The sequence below is a fragment of the Mesoplodon bidens genome (assembly GCF_964165515.1).
Source record: "Mesoplodon bidens genome assembly, chromosome: 4".
Taxonomy (NCBI): domain Eukaryota; kingdom Metazoa; phylum Chordata; class Mammalia; order Artiodactyla; family Ziphiidae; genus Mesoplodon; species Mesoplodon bidens.
The window spans coordinates 136,763,687-136,780,686 of record NC_138160.1 but is presented as its reverse complement, the minus strand read 5'-3'; the positions used below and the strand labels follow the sequence as shown (position 1 = coordinate 136,780,686).

At 44.9% G+C, this 17,000-nt stretch overlaps 1 protein-coding gene across 4 annotated transcripts in view; it reads left to right on the top strand.

Moving 5' to 3' along the window:
- EBF1 (EBF transcription factor 1) overlaps window positions 1-17,000 on the top strand; it is a 393,734-nt gene that overhangs the window by 374,943 nt on the left and 1,791 nt on the right. For all 4 annotated transcript variants that reach the window (XM_081233788.1, XM_081233787.1, XM_081233786.1 and 1 more), the window contains exons 12-15: window positions 3,928-3,993; window positions 4,950-5,127; window positions 5,787-5,966; window positions 9,736-9,930. In XM_081233788.1, coding sequence (XP_081089914.1) covers window positions 3,928-3,993; window positions 4,950-5,127; window positions 5,787-5,966; window positions 9,736-9,930 — 619 coding nt within the window. The remainder of the gene's footprint in view (window positions 1-3,927; window positions 3,994-4,949; window positions 5,128-5,786; window positions 5,967-9,735; window positions 9,931-17,000) is intronic.

The following is a 17,000-nucleotide window of genomic DNA, read 5'->3' as shown; positions in this document are numbered from 1 at the left end:
TGCTAATTAATTGGGTTGCAACACACGAAGTAAAGCCAAATCTTCTCTCTGCATTTGTAGCCCATTCAGCACTTTCATTATAAAGGCTCCAAAACATAGTAAAACTTGTACCAATTATACTTGAACTGTTTCTCAAACCCCACTCATCCTTGAATCTTCCTAGTTTTCTACTAACTCTAAGCAGATTTAGTACGGTTAATCCATTTTTTTTTTCTCTCCAGATCTCCATTCACATAATCATCAATCGATGGTCATAGCAAGGCAGGTAAAGACAGGTTTTAATTGAGAAAGGAAAGAGGTCAGCAAAGAGTTGTTGCTGTTTTTAAGGAGTATACATTTTCTCTTTCTTTAAGAGAGAAGAAATCCAAAGCCATGAAAAGAAAAATAGTCTGACTCAGGATGTAGGTTGGAGAACAAGCATTAGTTCTATAAGGAGACTCTGAGGCTTTTCAATATTTAGGGTACTGGTATTTGTCTTCTTAATTCCCCAATGGGATATGTATTTTTTTTAATCCCAGGATAGGATTAATTATCTTGGAAGAGTCTAATCTCTACCCTCATGTTTTAAACCGCAAGCAGCGAGACGTTTTAAACATAATGAAAAGAAGAGAAAATCTCTCCTGACAAATAAATGCTTTGAACAATTAGATATTAGTACTTGTCAAGTGCTCTCTCTTTTCAGAAATATTAAAATTGCATATTAGAATGGAAGGATCCTTACACGATGCTCCCTTCTAATGTCGCAAAAAATAAGACTTTAGGAACAATTTCAGAGACAAAAGATTATATGAAACATCCAGCTTGTCCCCTTATGGGAAATTTCTCTCTTTAACATCCCAGGCTCAATCATTTCCTAATGTGAAATTACAGATTTTTCAAATTACCATATAAAACTGCAAAACAATGACACTTGTGACCACCAAAGAGATAGCATATACTATCAGTTTGATTTTAAGAGGCATACATCTTTTATACTACCTGTCAGCTTTATAATGCCTTTTACAAATTTAATCAATACATTTTAACATTCTATATACTTTAAGTGCAATATACAATAAATATTCAAGTTTCGTCTTAAACATGCTTTAGCCTTTAAATTGTTAAAACTGCAGTGCCCTTTCAATCTACTTACATAATGTCATAAAATATACATTTCAAGGTAAATGAAGTCAGCTACTTCAATTTAGTCCCTCAAACTGGTAGTAAATGAGAGGTTAACACTATGGTGCCAAAACCATTATTGAGTAAATTTAGCACCTTGGACAGCTCTGTAAAATCTTTATTGCTTTCCTGACCTGCTCGTCATGTTCTGTCTGTGTGTTCAGTGGCTCTCAGCTCTGATTGAAAGGCAATATATTAGATCCCCAACACAAACACGCTTGGGGGCTAGTTCACTGGGAGCATAATGACATGGAGGTGAGAGCAATTTTCTGGTCACCGAAATCCAAGCACCTTGCAGGTCCGCTGCACTAACTCATAGAGGACCCAGAAATTTCCTTTCTCCTTCCCATTTGCAGAAATATCTAACAGAAGCTGAATCACATTGGCAAAGCGGAGCCAAAAGGGGACTCCCCCTTAAACCCCATAGTTGATACCACGATGAAGGACATTTTAAAATAGGCGAGATATCATTTAAGGGAGTCACTTCCAGGACACAAAATCAGAATCACGCACTGTCCTCAAGACTGCTGGTCTGAAGCAATGCTGGCTGCTGACCCACCTACGGCGGCAACGTGCCTAGTAGAAAGCATGTCCCGGCTCTTTGTATTGAAGGAGGCGGCAACTCCAGGAAGTGAGATTCACAAGCTTCATTTTCAGAGGATTGAATGGTGATGAGAGCTCTGGGTATTGAATAAGGAGAAAAAGGAACAAGTAGATTATGTTATTGAAAATGGTTATCACCAAAAATATATCAGTTTAAAATATACAGTCTACACTGATAGTTGGAATTTTTCAGGCACAAAAACTTCAAAGATCTTGGAGTTTATTGTGGAGTTTACCTTCCTTCATCCCTGGTTCTGTGAAATTAATCAGAAGAAGAAGCACTGCTTTAAATCCTCGGTGATACTGTTCCAAGATTGAAGTTTGCAAGTGCAGTTTCTGACTGCACCTTATCTTGCTTTTGACAGAGACTTGTATTTTTTTTTCCCTAAAATGAAAAGAAAAATACCTTCTCTGCCAAGCCCAAACACTGGCATAAATATTTATTTGAAGAAATAAATGAATATAGACCCAGAGAAGTCAAATTTTGGTAAATAAACTAACTTGATCCTGTTTTGTTTTCATCTTTCCTAAGAGCCAGATAAAGCCGTGAGGTTTTAGTGAAGGCAGCACAAGCTGATTTGATCTGGGGATAGGGTCTACTGTGCCCATACCATAGTAAATTATTAACTGCTGTTGTCAGACAGTGCTGCAAACAAAAAGTGTTAGATTATCTTGTAGCTTGCATTAAAAAAATAAAGAAATTATTTCAGATGTATTGATCCAAACCCCATTGATTATATAATGTTTTTCACTCCTTATATGAAAAATAACAGAACTGTTTTATAAATGGGGTCTAGCAGCTTAAGGCAAGCATAAATGTTTATTGAGAACTGAAAACCCCTCTATCTCATTTTTGAATTTAGGACATTATGTATGTCATAAGTAGTTACTGCAGTATGACAACTATTTTATCTTATAGAGAATTTAAAATCGAAAAATGCTAATATGTATCTAAAAGCGTGTCATTTCAAGAGTTGTTCAAGAATTTTTGAAGAGGCTATGGTGACAGCAAAATGAGTGCAATTATATCCCTATTTTCTGATCAGCGTCTGCAGTATGTGAAAATTGAACAGCACTGCTTCTCCATGCAGAAATCTATTGTGTAAAATGTTTAAAGTTAAACTTCTTTTTGAAACTTTACCCACAGCAAAAAAAATATAAACATATCTTCTTGCAAATCACTTCTGATAACCACACCACGCCTTCATGTTTGCTTCTCTGATAAACCTCCATTTTATTTGTATCAAGCTTAACTTTCCTTTTCACATTCCAGTATAAGTGAATCTGCAGAAAATTAGGGCTGAATGAAGAGGGAATGATTTCTTGTGGTTAGAATGAAAAAAAATTACCACCACACACATTTTTGTGGAGCGCCCTATATTATTAGAAACAAGCATGCTAGCTAAATATGGAAGCCCACCTAAATGAAAAGGAGACATTTTTTCTTCAACTGGAGTGAACAGTGGAGCATGTATCTAGAAGGAGAATGAATGAGCAAATGGGGAAAATGACAAACAATACTGAAATAGCAAAGAATTGCTATAAGAGAAACAGACTCTGCCAGTCATGAAAATTGGTGCAGATGGAGCTTCCAGGGGCAGGAGAATTCTTTTGTGAGAACCTCTGACAAAACAGTGCATTGCCCCGGTAGATGGGTTTACTACATCGCCCCCTTATATCATGACTCTGCCGTGCAGATAAACAAAAGAAGTTTAATGCTACATGCTTCTAGTTGCTGAAGATTGATTGGACATCTCTTGAAAATGACCTGTCTGATAAGGTCATGGTTCCTGGAATAAGCAGTTAAGTGCAAAATAAACACATCTTAGGGATTCATAACATGTACCAACTGACATCCATCATAGTAATCTAGTAAATGACCTCGCAATTGTATTCAGCAATAAACATATGAGTGCTTTATCGTGCTTATGGCACACTATTGAGTGATGTATTTTATCTTGCAGTACCAATGATGCTCACCTTTTGACTTGATTAAGTGTGTACGTGAATAGGGATAAATTGGTGATTTAACGCCATTCGGGGGTTCTTTTAAAGCAGTGCATTGGCAAAGGATGGTCAGAGGAAAGTGGAACGTGATCATGTGAAAAGATAATGACATCCTGCCTTCACTCAGAGGATTGTATCTGTTTTTCTCTTTGACAGGAAGTGATACTCAAAAGGGCTGCAGATCTGGTGGAAGCGCTGTATGGGATGCCACACAACAACCAGGTGAGCATACTGGGTCTCGAACCTTCCACATTCAACTGAAGTGCCTGGAGTCCTTATTAGAATGAAGAAGTATGAAAAATACAAAAGCTCTTGCACGAGTTCAGAGTATACGTCATTCGGACCTAACGGGTTGCAAGGCCATTCAAGTCTTCTCTCCTTTTGTAAATCTTTTAACGCCTTATCTAGGGAATATTTTTTTCTTACGAGAAAAGGTACTTTATTTAAAAGGACTCTTCTGTGGGAATGTAGTTCATCACTGAAGAAGAGAGTTACCGGTGCTTGATTTTATTCCTCTCAGGTTTTCAAGAAAATTTAGAGGAAAAGGGGGGGGTGGTTAATTTCTTCTCCTAAAAAGTATAATGAGGCCTGAATATTGTCTGCTTCTATTTCGTAGAGCAACTCCATGTCAGGAAACTGAGTCTGAGAAATCCTCCTTCCTTTCTTGTGTCACTTGAATCAGTGTCCAGGGGACACAGTCCCATTAATACTCAGGGACACAGGTCATCATGTAAACTTGCTCTTCACTTCATCTGGGGAGATGAGTTGCAGGGTGTGTGTGTGTGTGTGTGTGTGTGTGTGACCCCAGAGTCCTCTGTGTTACCTGTGGGGTAGGAAAGCCCCAGGTTGCTGTCCTGTACTGCAAAGTAGTATAGAGGGGACTGGCTGAGTTAATGGGCTTTCAGAGTCAGATGAACAGGGTTATGCAGCCCAGCTCTCTCCTTAAATAGGTAAGTGTACTGAAGTAAGGTCTTGGCCTCTCTGAGCCTCAGTTGCCCCATCCGTGGTATGGGCGTGATGATGATGAGACTGAACACACAGGTTGGTTGAGAGGGTTGCAGAAGTTGGTGCCGTTAACCATGGAAAGCTCTAAGCACGGCCTGTAGTAAACACTTGGAACGTGGTACTCCTGGGAATCTGACTGGGCAGCTAAGGGGGATGTTCCTGTTACTTTTCAGGAGATTATTCTGAAGAGAGCAGCTGACATCGCAGAGGCCCTGTACAGTGTCCCCCGCAACCACAGCCAGCTCCCGGCCCTCACTAACACCTCGGTCCACGCGGGAATGATGGGCGTGAATTCCTTCAGTGGACAACTGGCTGTGAATGTCTCCGAGGCGTCGCAGGCTACCAATCAGGGTCAGGAGCCCCACTCTTCCCCTCCCCATTTCCCTGCCCCTTCCCAACCTCAAGCTACCCCACCCCCATTTATTTGGCACAAAACAGTGTTTATTTTTTTAAATTCCTTTTTTTTTTCCCCCAAAAGGGGAGATTCCTAGTCTGTGTGTATCAGATATTATTGTAGAATTTTGGTTCTAGCCAGCATGTCTGGTAATTTGGTGGAGGGGCTAGAAAGGATGCATGCATTTAGTTACCTCACCATTTGACCTTTCACTGTAAACCATGAATGACAGATCACAAGGAGGTTTGGAACTAAAGTTTTGGAGGGGCCAAAGCACATCATCCTTGCCCAGGGAGTAGGAACCCGTTACCTCCCGGGTATTATGTCTCGTAGATTGGGATTTATTTCTGTTCCCAAATGATAAGTTATAGGTCCTGCATTGCCACTTCTCACAGGCCCGCTAAGTATCTATGATCTCCTGAGAAGTGTGTCTTTTGCTCGCTTCCCATTTTAATCACGGAGCTGGCACCACCAATCCACCCGTGAATCACCTGGCCCCTTCCCTTCAGGATGCAGCGATGGGGCAAGAAACAGAGACTTTCCTTTCCCCAAGCTTCTCAGACCCGCCACCCATCCGGACGCTACCCTCATCCTTGGTTTTGCCCCCGCCCCTCAGGTTTCACCCGCAACTCAAGCAGCGTATCACCACATGGGTACGTGCCGAGCACCACCCCTCAGCAGACCAACTATAACTCGGTCACCACGAGCATGAATGGATACGGCACTGCCGCCATGTCCAATTTGGGCGGCTCCCCGACCTTCCTCAATGGCTCAGCTGCCAACTCGCCCTATGCCAGTAAGTAGAGATGTGTGTCCTGTGTTTCTGCACATTTTTGCTCTAAGAACTGGGCGTCGTGCTGTGTGGCCCACTGTGCAGGTCTCCCCGGTCCCCAGGCTGAGGGCCCCTGCCCTGCCAGGCGTAGACCCAGGTGATGGGACCAAAGCCAGCACTGTCCCCAGCAGGAATCTCTGCCCTCCTTGCTCACCGTCCTCCCCATCTCCCTCACAAAACTCGGCTGCAACCAATACAGCAGCATGATGTCATTGCAGGAACCCAAGCTTCCAGTCAGATGGAGTTGGGTTTGACTCTTTCTTCTACCAGTTACTGACTGGTGGCTGTGGGCAGGTTCATCTCCCCTCTAAACCTCAGTTTTCTTTATCTGTAAAATGGGGAAAGAACCAGCACCCGCTCCCATACAGTGGTTGCGAGACTTGTATAAAATAATGCACGTAATGAGCTCGTCCTGAGGCCTGGCCCATAGGAGATGCATTCAAATCTAGGTACTAATCATAATGACAGAATGATAATATTAAGTGGTGCTGGTAGTATAGCATACTAACAACTATCCAAACTTAAAATCTCCTTTTTTAGTGCTTGGAAATTTTTTCCCCTTTGTGTTTGATATGTACAAAGAAAAAACGAAAACTGAACAAATCAAAAAACACACTTTATTTTTTTCCAAATATTTGGCATGATGAAAAAAATTACATATACACACACACACACACACACGAAATTGTTCTTTGGTGTCTCGTCCCTGTCTTAAAGAAGCTTAGCTTAAAGGTTTTTTTTGATGCAATGTTTAGATTGCATCTAAAGAACCTCAGGGAACTGGCATCTTTACATATAAAATGTCATAGGCTGTGTTTGCGCAATCTCTTGATCGCCCTTTGAGGATTTTTACATAGAAAACCAAGTTCATCTTGGACAATGTGGGTGGCTCTTCCGGTGTATAAAATATGTAAACTCTTAGAATTTTGTGGGATGATAGCAGCTGTGTTGTTTGTTAAATGAAAGGATGGTCATGTTTTTAAAATGAGAGTCTCAGCTAAAAATACGGAAGACGATGCTTTCTCTGATAGTGGAAATGTGGAGTGTGCTAGGCTGTTGAAAAAGGAAAGCTCATTCTTGGCCTTTGTGAGAAGTTATTTCTGAAAGTAATACTTAGGGCCACTTACCTTCTTGGTGAATTTGTAGGCTCAGTGTGTGCTAAATCTCTATATTTCTTTATTTCTACTTGATCTGCTTGGAATCAGCAACTTGTTGAACATTTAAAATTCCCCCTAATAATCTGCATATATTACGTCTGTCTACTTGAGCATCAGTGTTTGGGGTCAGTTTCACATTAGATTTTGAGTCATCAAAAAATTGTTTCTCACAGATCTATCATTTCAGTGTTCTCCCTTCTACTCAATCAGAAAATGTTTCAATCATGACCTGAAAATTAAAAGGTGGCATTCTTAATTAAATCAATAACCTAATTGCTATGTGGTAGCAATTCAGTTGAGGGGCTTGGATTGCTCTGGCTTCCCAAGCCCTTGCAGACACCCAGTGACTTGAGCCTGAGATTGCATCCGTCAGACTACGAAACTTCGAACATTTAATTTCCATTAATTGATTTCCTCAGTGCTCACAAATATAGTATTAAATTCTCAAATAGGCTCTCAGATGGGACAGTTTTATCTGCATAAATGCGAATAAAACAATAAACACAAAGCCCAGCTGATTTGAATTTTTGTCTCCATAATATTTAATTATTCATAAGCCACTCATGTTGAAAAATTCCAAACAGAATAAAAAATAAAATAAGACATTCCACTGGTGAACACACCTTCTGGTATAGTGGCTGATATCTAATAATGTTATAACAAATGGAACTGCTCGACTATATTTCACCCCTTCCTCTGTTAACGCCCCCTCCCCAAACTCCCCACCTCTAAATACACATAATGATCGCATTTGCCAAGGAGATTAATTGCCTTCCTCAGTGAACCAGCAGGATTTCAAGTCTACGAATATTTAAAAATCAAACCTCCAGTGCAGGAGTTTTGCAATTTAAATGGGTGTTATTATTGAGCGTATTTTCACATTTACAAATCCTCAGAGATGTATAAAAATGCTGGTCTCATTAGAAGAAAAAGTACAGTTTAGAAAACGTTTGTGAAAATTCTGATGATGGCGGCTCTGTGTTCTGCTCCATAAAGCATCCAGTGCGTCTGGATTGTGTAGTGCTGAGGGCTGATTACAAGGGGTCATTTCCCCTCCCCCCGACCCCGATGGCAATTGCTGCCTGCCACCGATTTGATAACCACTTCCCTAACTTTCCAAAGCCAGTAGGCCGAGGGGGAGGCCACCTAACTGGCAATTTGGACTCTGGTGTGCTCATGGGAAGGGGCCTGTCCGATGGCAATCTGTTTGCTTAGCAGGGTAGCCTAGGAGAAAGAGCATTGCATTTGGGTTTGGTTCTTGGCCTCACCTTCCAGCTATGGCCCTGGGGCAAGTCACTGGCCTATTTTCTGAGTCTCAGCTCTCTGGGTTTGCTCAGGTGTCAAAAGGATGTAATAGGTCCCAATTTAAGCTTGCTTGGCCAATGGCATAGACGAAAAAGATGTGAAGATTCTTGCAGGTGATAAAGCAATATATAATGTTTATTCCATAATGTGAAAAAGAATACAGTAAAGGAGGAAGTGCCTAGAATTTGAATTAAGTGCCTGAAAATCATCAGACAGGATTCATACTCTTTCCCAGGAGATGGAGGAAGTGGAAGGTGAGTGTGTGATGGCACCAGTCCTGAGTGTAGGGGGCTTGCATGTGCTCAAAATCTGTCTCCTAAAGTGACCTGAGATTATTAGCAACTATCAAAAGATGAAGGAAAGGCCAGGCAGAGAGGACTGTGGTTGGTGGAGAACGCGCATCGCCCAAACTCTTTCGTATCCCCAAGCAGCTAGGTTTTCTCTCTCCGAACTGCCAAAGGTCTCCTATCATTGATAATTCACGTCACCACCACTCCCAGACTGTGAGTATTTACATAAGGCTCTGATCCTGCTGCTTATTAGTTCACACTCATCTCTGTACAGCTCCGCGGGTGATAGAGAGAATTTGGAACTTTGACTTGTAGTCCTGCGTTATTTACACATGTTGCACGTGGCAGACTGTTTACCCGCCTGGCTTCCGACCTACCTCTTGTCTGTCTTGTGGAGCATGAAGATACAGTCATATCCTTCAGGAAGCTGTAGCTCCATGGGGAGACAGGCGACACATACACACCACCATCTGCCAGTGCCTTAAGCTGGAATCCTGGTGTTGCCTTCAACTCACTCTTCTTCCTCACACCTCTCCTTCCACTGGTGACCACACTCTCTCGGGTTGGCTTCCTTCTCTCTCTTGTATCCCCAGACCCTTTGCTAGAACCTTAGTTTAGGCCCTACCTGGAATGCTTCCCCTGACACCTCCTCCATGAAGCCTTCTTTGGTCTCCCTTCCCTGCCTCCCCAGAGTTGGCCATACTCACCTTTGAGGCTATCATGTGGTACTCCCCTTATAAGAGCGCTCTTGTTTCCCGGCTTGGGATGCTCTAGCACGCTGCCTGGTACATAGTCGGCCTACGACAAAAGGAAACACACGCTGAGTACCAAATCATGAGAGCAGACAAGACCCACAGAGTTCAGGGAAGGCTCCTGCTAGAAGGGCGGCCTGAGAAGGATGGGTGTCAGGGTCGGAGCTGAGCTGCCTTGTGTCAGGACACCAGGAGAGGCACTGATTTCTCTTTTCCCATTGCCCCTTAGTCGTGCCATCCAGCCCCACCATGGCCTCCTCCACAAGCCTCCCCTCCAACTGCAGCAGCTCCTCCGGCATCTTCTCCTTCTCACCAGCCAACATGGTCTCAGCCGTGAAACAGAAGAGTGCTTTTGCGCCTGTGGTCAGACCCCAGACCTCCCCACCTCCCACCTGCACCAGCACCAACGGGAACAGCCTGCAAGGTAAGCCCCAGGCCCCACCCGGGCCAGCTAGACGCCCTGACTCACCTTCCCAGGGCCTGAAGCAGATGCGCCACTGTTGCGAGGGGATCGGCCTTGGGCCTGCCTGCTTCTGTCCACCCTCATCTATTCTGTTCCTTTGTGTTCGCCCTCGTCGGCCCCCCTCCCTGACCCCCACCCCCACCCCGGCATCCCTCCTCTGCTGGAGTTGCCTGAGCAGTTCTCTTTCCAACTCCAGCAATTCTGCTCAGGCCTGGGATTTGCTTGAGAATACTGTTTCCACTTACTAATGCCATCGTTTCTCTTTCCTCTCTCATTCCCTGTGGTCGCCATAATCAGATCAGTCTTTTGTGGACTCTAGCAAGTTCTCCACTGCAGGGTCTCTCCCGGGACTGGCCTTCTCCTGAAGTAGGTTCCCTTCCTGTTGCCTGTGTCAGCATGCACATTTGGTGGGGCTGATCATGGGGAGGGGGTGAGTTAGCCTAGCCAGAGCCCTGAGGTTACAGCATCTTAGACCAAAGACCCAAGACTTACTTCTGGGAACCAGAAACCCCAAAGTGCTACTAGAGGACTCTGGTTCATATCAAAACTGTTTGATTTCCTCCCCCTCATGGAAAATGGAAAATAACAGAGCAACCAAATTGGAGGTGACCTTTCTATTCACTGAGAAGAAACCCAACCTTTTAAAAGGGGTCCCACCATTTCTTACACTTTTCTTACTGGCACTGAGTTGTGGTGTTGACCTGCGTGACCTCCCTCCTTCCCCACAGTGGGACTGTGTGATCAGCACTCAGAGCCCCTACCTTAGAGACGAGAAAGCGAAAGGTTAGCGAGGTGATGGAATGGCTTGACTTCCGACAGAGGTGGATGGCAGAGGCTGGCTTCAAACTCAAGCTCAAGAGTTCATCTCCTCCCTCCAGCTTCCAAGCACTTTACTGCTCAGAGGGGGTAAACAGGATGTATCCAGGATTCGTAAGGCAGCTGGCAGGGAAGTAAGGTCAATAAAACCATCAGCTGCCATTCCTTGAGCACTGACCAGTGCTAAGCACTGAGCCTGCTTTATCTTATTTAATCCTCACAACTTCCTGATGAAACATGAGGACAATTATGATCTCCATTGTACAGAGGATAAAACTGAGGCATAAGGAGAGAAAACACCTGCCCATAGGCATAGCCAGAAACAGTGGGGATGAATATAAACCCTCAGGGTCTATGCCCTAACCCTTAGCCTACCCAGTGCCCCACGGAGCCTTCCTTCACAGCCGTCTTGCCCATCTTCACTGATGGAGGTGAGTCATGGAGGTTGAGAGGGGTCAGGGGGGCAGCCTGTTTCTTACGTCTCTGTCTATCTATTTATACTTCTATACACGTACTCTGTACAGGACACTTTTCACTGATGTAAACTTACATCCATTCTCTTGAAGACCCTATGAGGTTGGTACTACTCCCATTATATAGATGAGGAAATCAAGGCCCCGTTTGTTCAAGGTCACATATCTAGTAACGGTGGAGCCCAAACTGAACCCCATCTGTGTGACTCCTGAGCCTGAGCTCCTGCTTCCTTTTCTGACTCCATAAGGGCTCAGCAAGGCACTCCTCAGAGACCTGCTGGCCAGTCTGCCCAGCACAGCCCAGGTCAGTGCCCCTGCCCCCTCCCTGAAATATACATACCCTGGCAAAGCCATCTTCTTAGAGGGAAAAGGAAGATAATCGGACTGTGGAACGACATTTCAGGCAATATTACTTGTGATAGGAAATGCCCACCCCACAAAGGGAAGCCACCCATTCACACAAGTCTCTTTTTCCGCTAAAAATAATGCTTTGGCACGCACAGTACACCTCCAGCTGGCAAACTGGGGATATAATGCTTAAGGAACATAACTTATAATGGGTTTAAATAAGGATAAAACCCGTGGAAAGCAGAAACCTACCATTCTTGAACTGCCAATCACAATGCTTGTTAAACACACACTTGACGTCAGGAAGAAGGTATAACGCGGTTTGTAATCTGCCGTGGATGGCTGGCGCTTGAGAAGAAAAGGCCCACTGCTCTTGCAGGGTCACAGCTGTATCACTGGCCACCGGTGACTGAAGTGGGCAGCCGTTCTGTGAGGCCAAGTGTCTTTTCATGCCATGTGGGCCAAGAAGGGAGCAGGAAGGGACTGAAAATAGGGACTCAGCTTGCGTTTTAGAACCTCCTGGATCTAGGGAACTTCTGGGGTGTGTGTGTGTGTGTGCTTAAGTAATGATGAAATGGCATCAAGACAGGGACACAGAGAAAGTTTGTGCATTTGTCCCCCCCCAGGGCATTCCTAACCCATGTCTGCACAGATTCCGAAAGTACAGAGACTGCTCCCCGCGTCTGATCATCAGCTGAGTCTCCGTCACATTTCTAATGCACAGCTTACAGCTGGGAGGGCTTAGGGTGTGGCTCAGGGACACGCTTTGTGCTGGATTTGCTATTGTGGATGACACTGCCCTTTCCTTCTAGTTGAGCATGTGTCCTGGAGATGCTTTCTGGTGGTTTTTGTTTTTCCAATATTGTCATGTGTCCAACGTCCCCAGTTTTGGGGAGGTGGCAGCAGAGGAGGAAGGAGTCAAGAAATTAAAGTCACGTTAACTGATACCACCTTGGAAACTGTCCTCCCTCCCGCCCACTCCACTCCTCACCATCCACTCGCCAGGCAGGGCCCACACACCTGGGATCCCACGTGTGTCCTCTGCACGCTGTCCCTGCGGACATGGGTGTGATGCATCACTGTTTTCAGGGAGCTCTTGCCTTGGAGTCTCCCCTGAGAAAAGTGACATTCTGACTGGAGGCTGCTAGACCCATAACGAAAGAATTACTTCAGCTGTCTAAATTCCACTTCTATTTAAAAGAAAAGAAAAAAGAAAGGACACAGATGGGTTATAGAATTGAGGGTGAGAATCTCTGAAGTGTTGCAGTCCTCCTCCTCCTTTGCATTGTTACAGTAACACCTGCTTCGTTTGGACCCGCCTCGTTCAGAATTGTGATCATTAAGACAGGGCAGGTGACGGAGGAAGAGTTGGTTAAGCAAACTGACCACATAAACAAGATTAGAGGTGACACATTTAGGCTGTTTTAAGTGTTTTAAAGGTCTCTTTACCTCCAGCTACCACTCTGCTAATTGTCCATCCTTCTTTTTTTTTTTTTTTTTTTTTAAGCCAACTCCTTAGAGGCCCTTTTCCCCAGCAGCCCTTTCTCAGCCTCCTCTGGTGACAGCACTCATGTTTATTCCCCAACAGATACGCACTGTGGTCTCACATGATGGTGATGACAATGGTCACAGCCACTAACGTGGGAGGGAGGGCTTCTTCCCAGCCTGGCTTTTTCCCTGTCTCATGTGTTCCTCCCAACCAGTCTTAGATATATATAGGCTGTCTATTGTCCCCATTGTACAGATGCAGAAACTGAGACAAAGCCAAGCTGGCTCATCCAGAGTTACGCAGCTAGCACATAGGGGGAGCCTGGGGTTAAATCCCAGGCCGACTGACTACTGTATCAGCCCCTGTGCTAAATGAAATGGTCATAGTCAAGCCACTGGGCTAGGACCATGTGGATCAGAAAATGCTGACCTTAAAAGCTTTTCCTGTGTTAGGGGAAACATGACACCACGGGAAAGAAAGCAGATCTGTCTGGGAGAGGCTGGATGCCCAGCTGTGGAAGTTCAGAGGAGGGAAAGATTAGGGAGAGTTCAGAGCAGCCTAGTGGAGAAGGGTGCCTTTGAACTGGACCTTGGGTGAAGGGCAAGTCGGATTTGGGACCAGGGAGATGGGGGAGGCGCATTTCAAGCAGAAGGATCAAGGATAACCTGAGCCAGAGTGTAGGGGGCTGTGCCCCCTTCTGCAGCACAGGCACCAAGAAGCAGGGAGAAGCTTGAACTGGAAGTCCTTACCTGGGAGTCAGAAGCTCCATTCTTTACTGATACTTTAAAATTCACAGTTTCTACTGTGATTCCAACTGGTTTTCTCTCCCAGGTAGCTAAAACGTTTGACGATTTACGATTCGTCTGAGAAATTTTTTAGGACAACGCAACTCTATCTCAGTACTTCTGGGGTCCCATAGATGTTCTGTTAAAAAAAAAAAAGAAAATGTTATGGTCAAACAAACCTAGAAGATGGTGTTTACTGCATCACTGTCTTGGAGTCACAATGCACGTATGTTTAACTAAAGGCTCTGAGACACCCCGCGGCTAAACAAAAGAACAGTCTCCCATTTTGTTCTCTGCACTTCTTTGCCCACAGAACACTTTTCCGAATGTTCACGCCAGTGAACATACCATGATAAACTTGGGAGATTCAGACATATTTTGAATTTAAAGATAAACACACAGAAATCTCCTTCCATTCTTATCTAGATAACATCATTGATCAATCCTGACCTTAGAGTCCCCAGGTGTGTCTGTTTTCAGAGCCCAGAGACCTGAGTCACCTCAGTACGCTCAGCTATTGTCCTGGAGACATCCTTTCCCTTCTCCTAAAGCTGTGCCCCTACAGCACGGATTCTCTGCAATTTCAAGCCTCAAAGGACTTCACTAATCAAGAGACAGGCAGCCCCAAGAATGCTGTCCCCATGCCATCGGACCTGTCCCCGACGTGGGGAGTTGAAACCCTAACCATGTCCCAGACAGTCTCCGCAGCGAAGAATTAAAATCAAAAAGGCCAGAGTGATTTCACAAAAATTGTCCGCACACTGTGCTGCTTTCTTTCCCCACCTCCTTGAAGCGCAGGCTGGCCGGCCTCACCCAACTATCTGCAGCCTGGTAGCAAATCTCCTGGAATTGTCTTTCGCTCCACGCACATGTTCAGTTTGTGCAAGCTCTTCCCCCCATTCTGTTCCTGATTAGCTCCTCATTCTTTCTTACACATGTGGTGGTTCAAGGAAGACCACATTCCACCCTCTCGCTCCAAACTCTCCCAGCTCGGCAAAACTTTCCGTTTTGTCTTTGTTCTTATCACACTGAAAAATGCACTGCCTCTCAAGCCAGTAGTTTTCTGCGCTTCGGTCAGGGCACGTGCTCACCCAGCAGCCAGGGGAATGGCAGAGCCTCCTCCGTCTTGTGATGTCTTTGGCACATGTTACTCTCTGAGACTGTCGTGTCCTCATGGAAATCTTCACAGGCCCCACTGGGCCAAGTGCGTGTGCCAGTGGCATTTCTGAAACATTCTAAGCCTGAAGCACCCATCCCTCTCACCCATGTAAGTAATCTTGGGGATTACAGCACAGATACAAGAAAAACAGCTTCTAACATTCTGGGAGCTTCCCTGCAGTCGTGCAATGAGGTTTCTTTATTAAACGGCCACTTTAGAGGTGCCTAAATTCAGAGGCCACAAAGGGAGCTCCTTTCCCAAAATTTACTCATCAGTGAGGGTTCTGCGTCTGGAGTTTAGGAAGTGACGGATGAGATTTAGGGAGCTGTAACCCCCTGATATTACATGCAAATCTCTGCGTGTAAGTACCTCTGGGGCTTCTTCTGGAGAAAGGTTCCCTGGCTTTTGTTAGACCCCCAGAGGAATCTGAAGGCCAACAAAGGAAAGGTAGGAAACTGGGGGCAGACCACAGCCACCCCTAGATACCCCCAGATATGTTTGTTCATTTGGTTTTAATTCTAACTTTTGGCTAACACATATAGACTGGGCTATTTTATCTTTTAAAAAATCCACCTGCCCACCTTCTCTAGAAGTAATTGGAAAGCTGGGTGGCTGCGAGCAGGCATTCCCACACGGCAGCACCGGGGTAGCGTTTAGAGTGCCACCCACCCTACAGACCTCAGTCCACACGGAGGGGACCTTGCTCGCTCATGATCCCAGCCTGGGCTCTCAAGGTGCTGGAGGTTTTGACTCCTGTGTTCCAGACTAAGAAGCAGTTATCTGTGGACTCACGGCCCATCACTTAGCTTTGCTTTATAGCTTTTAATGTGGCCCTAATAGAAGTCTAATCTAATTGATCTAACATACTATTTAGGTAGCAGAACACTGAGTAGCTCTTTTTAAAAAAAATTCTGGTCATCTAGAATTAAAAAAAAAAAAATCCTGATGTTTTTAGGGCCCATATTGGCTGGGTCCACTGACGGAAATAGCAGGAAGTTGGTCAGTTTTCTACTTTGCTTTGTATCACATTGACGCTGCCTGAGGTATGCTACAGGAGACTGCCCTTTAATGCCAGGCACACACAGTAGATTTTGGCGGAAGGCATAAGGAGACACACTTATTTTGCCAGAGGGTTAGAACTCCCACGGAAAGCCCTGCCTTTAGTAAAGGTGCCCGGACGCACCTCCAGCCTGGAGGAAAAGATCCTTAGGGAGGCAGGACCATGCTGAGCTGTCACACTGCAAAGACCCTCTTGCTCCCGCTACCTCCCCCTTGCCTTTGGAGCTACAGCATCTTGAATTCTCAAGGCTTAGATTGAAATACCCAGCTCCCCATTTCAGTCAAATCCAGGGCTCACTTGAATCTTAAGGGGGCTGCATCTCCAATGGATCCCAAATCTTTGGGGGTTTAAGTTGGTCTGCATTTGGCAAGTGACACTTCCTGTTTCTAAGAAAAATGGCTTACGATGGCTTACAAAAAAGACTCCAGGAGCTTTTGGACTGCGAAACGGCTCTTGCAAAACAACATGTGGATGATTTACGTGTAAATGAATCAGGAACATGTGGATTAAATTTCCTTGTGAATACAGATGGGTTTAAAAATTAACGGAAAAAGTGTTTGGCAAAATACTTTAAAAAAAAATTGAATAGAAAACGCCAGGGCTGGGGTAGGGGAAGCAGAGGAACGTGGGGCACACAGGGCTCACAGCCTCACCTGGCCTTCCAACGTCTACTGCAGGATTTGTGGTAGTTGGGGCTCGCTTAAAAACAAAGGCACATTCTCGCAGACATGAGAGTTGGGAAATTTAGAGGGTCACTTCCTAGATGCAGTCACCACTGACAAGGACATTCATTTAAATTTAGAATTGCCAACAAAAAGAAAGCAATGACTTCCTCTCTCTGCCTGACAGGATGCTAAGCCATCACTGGGAGCCAAAGATGGCTGCCTCTTGCTTCTAATGT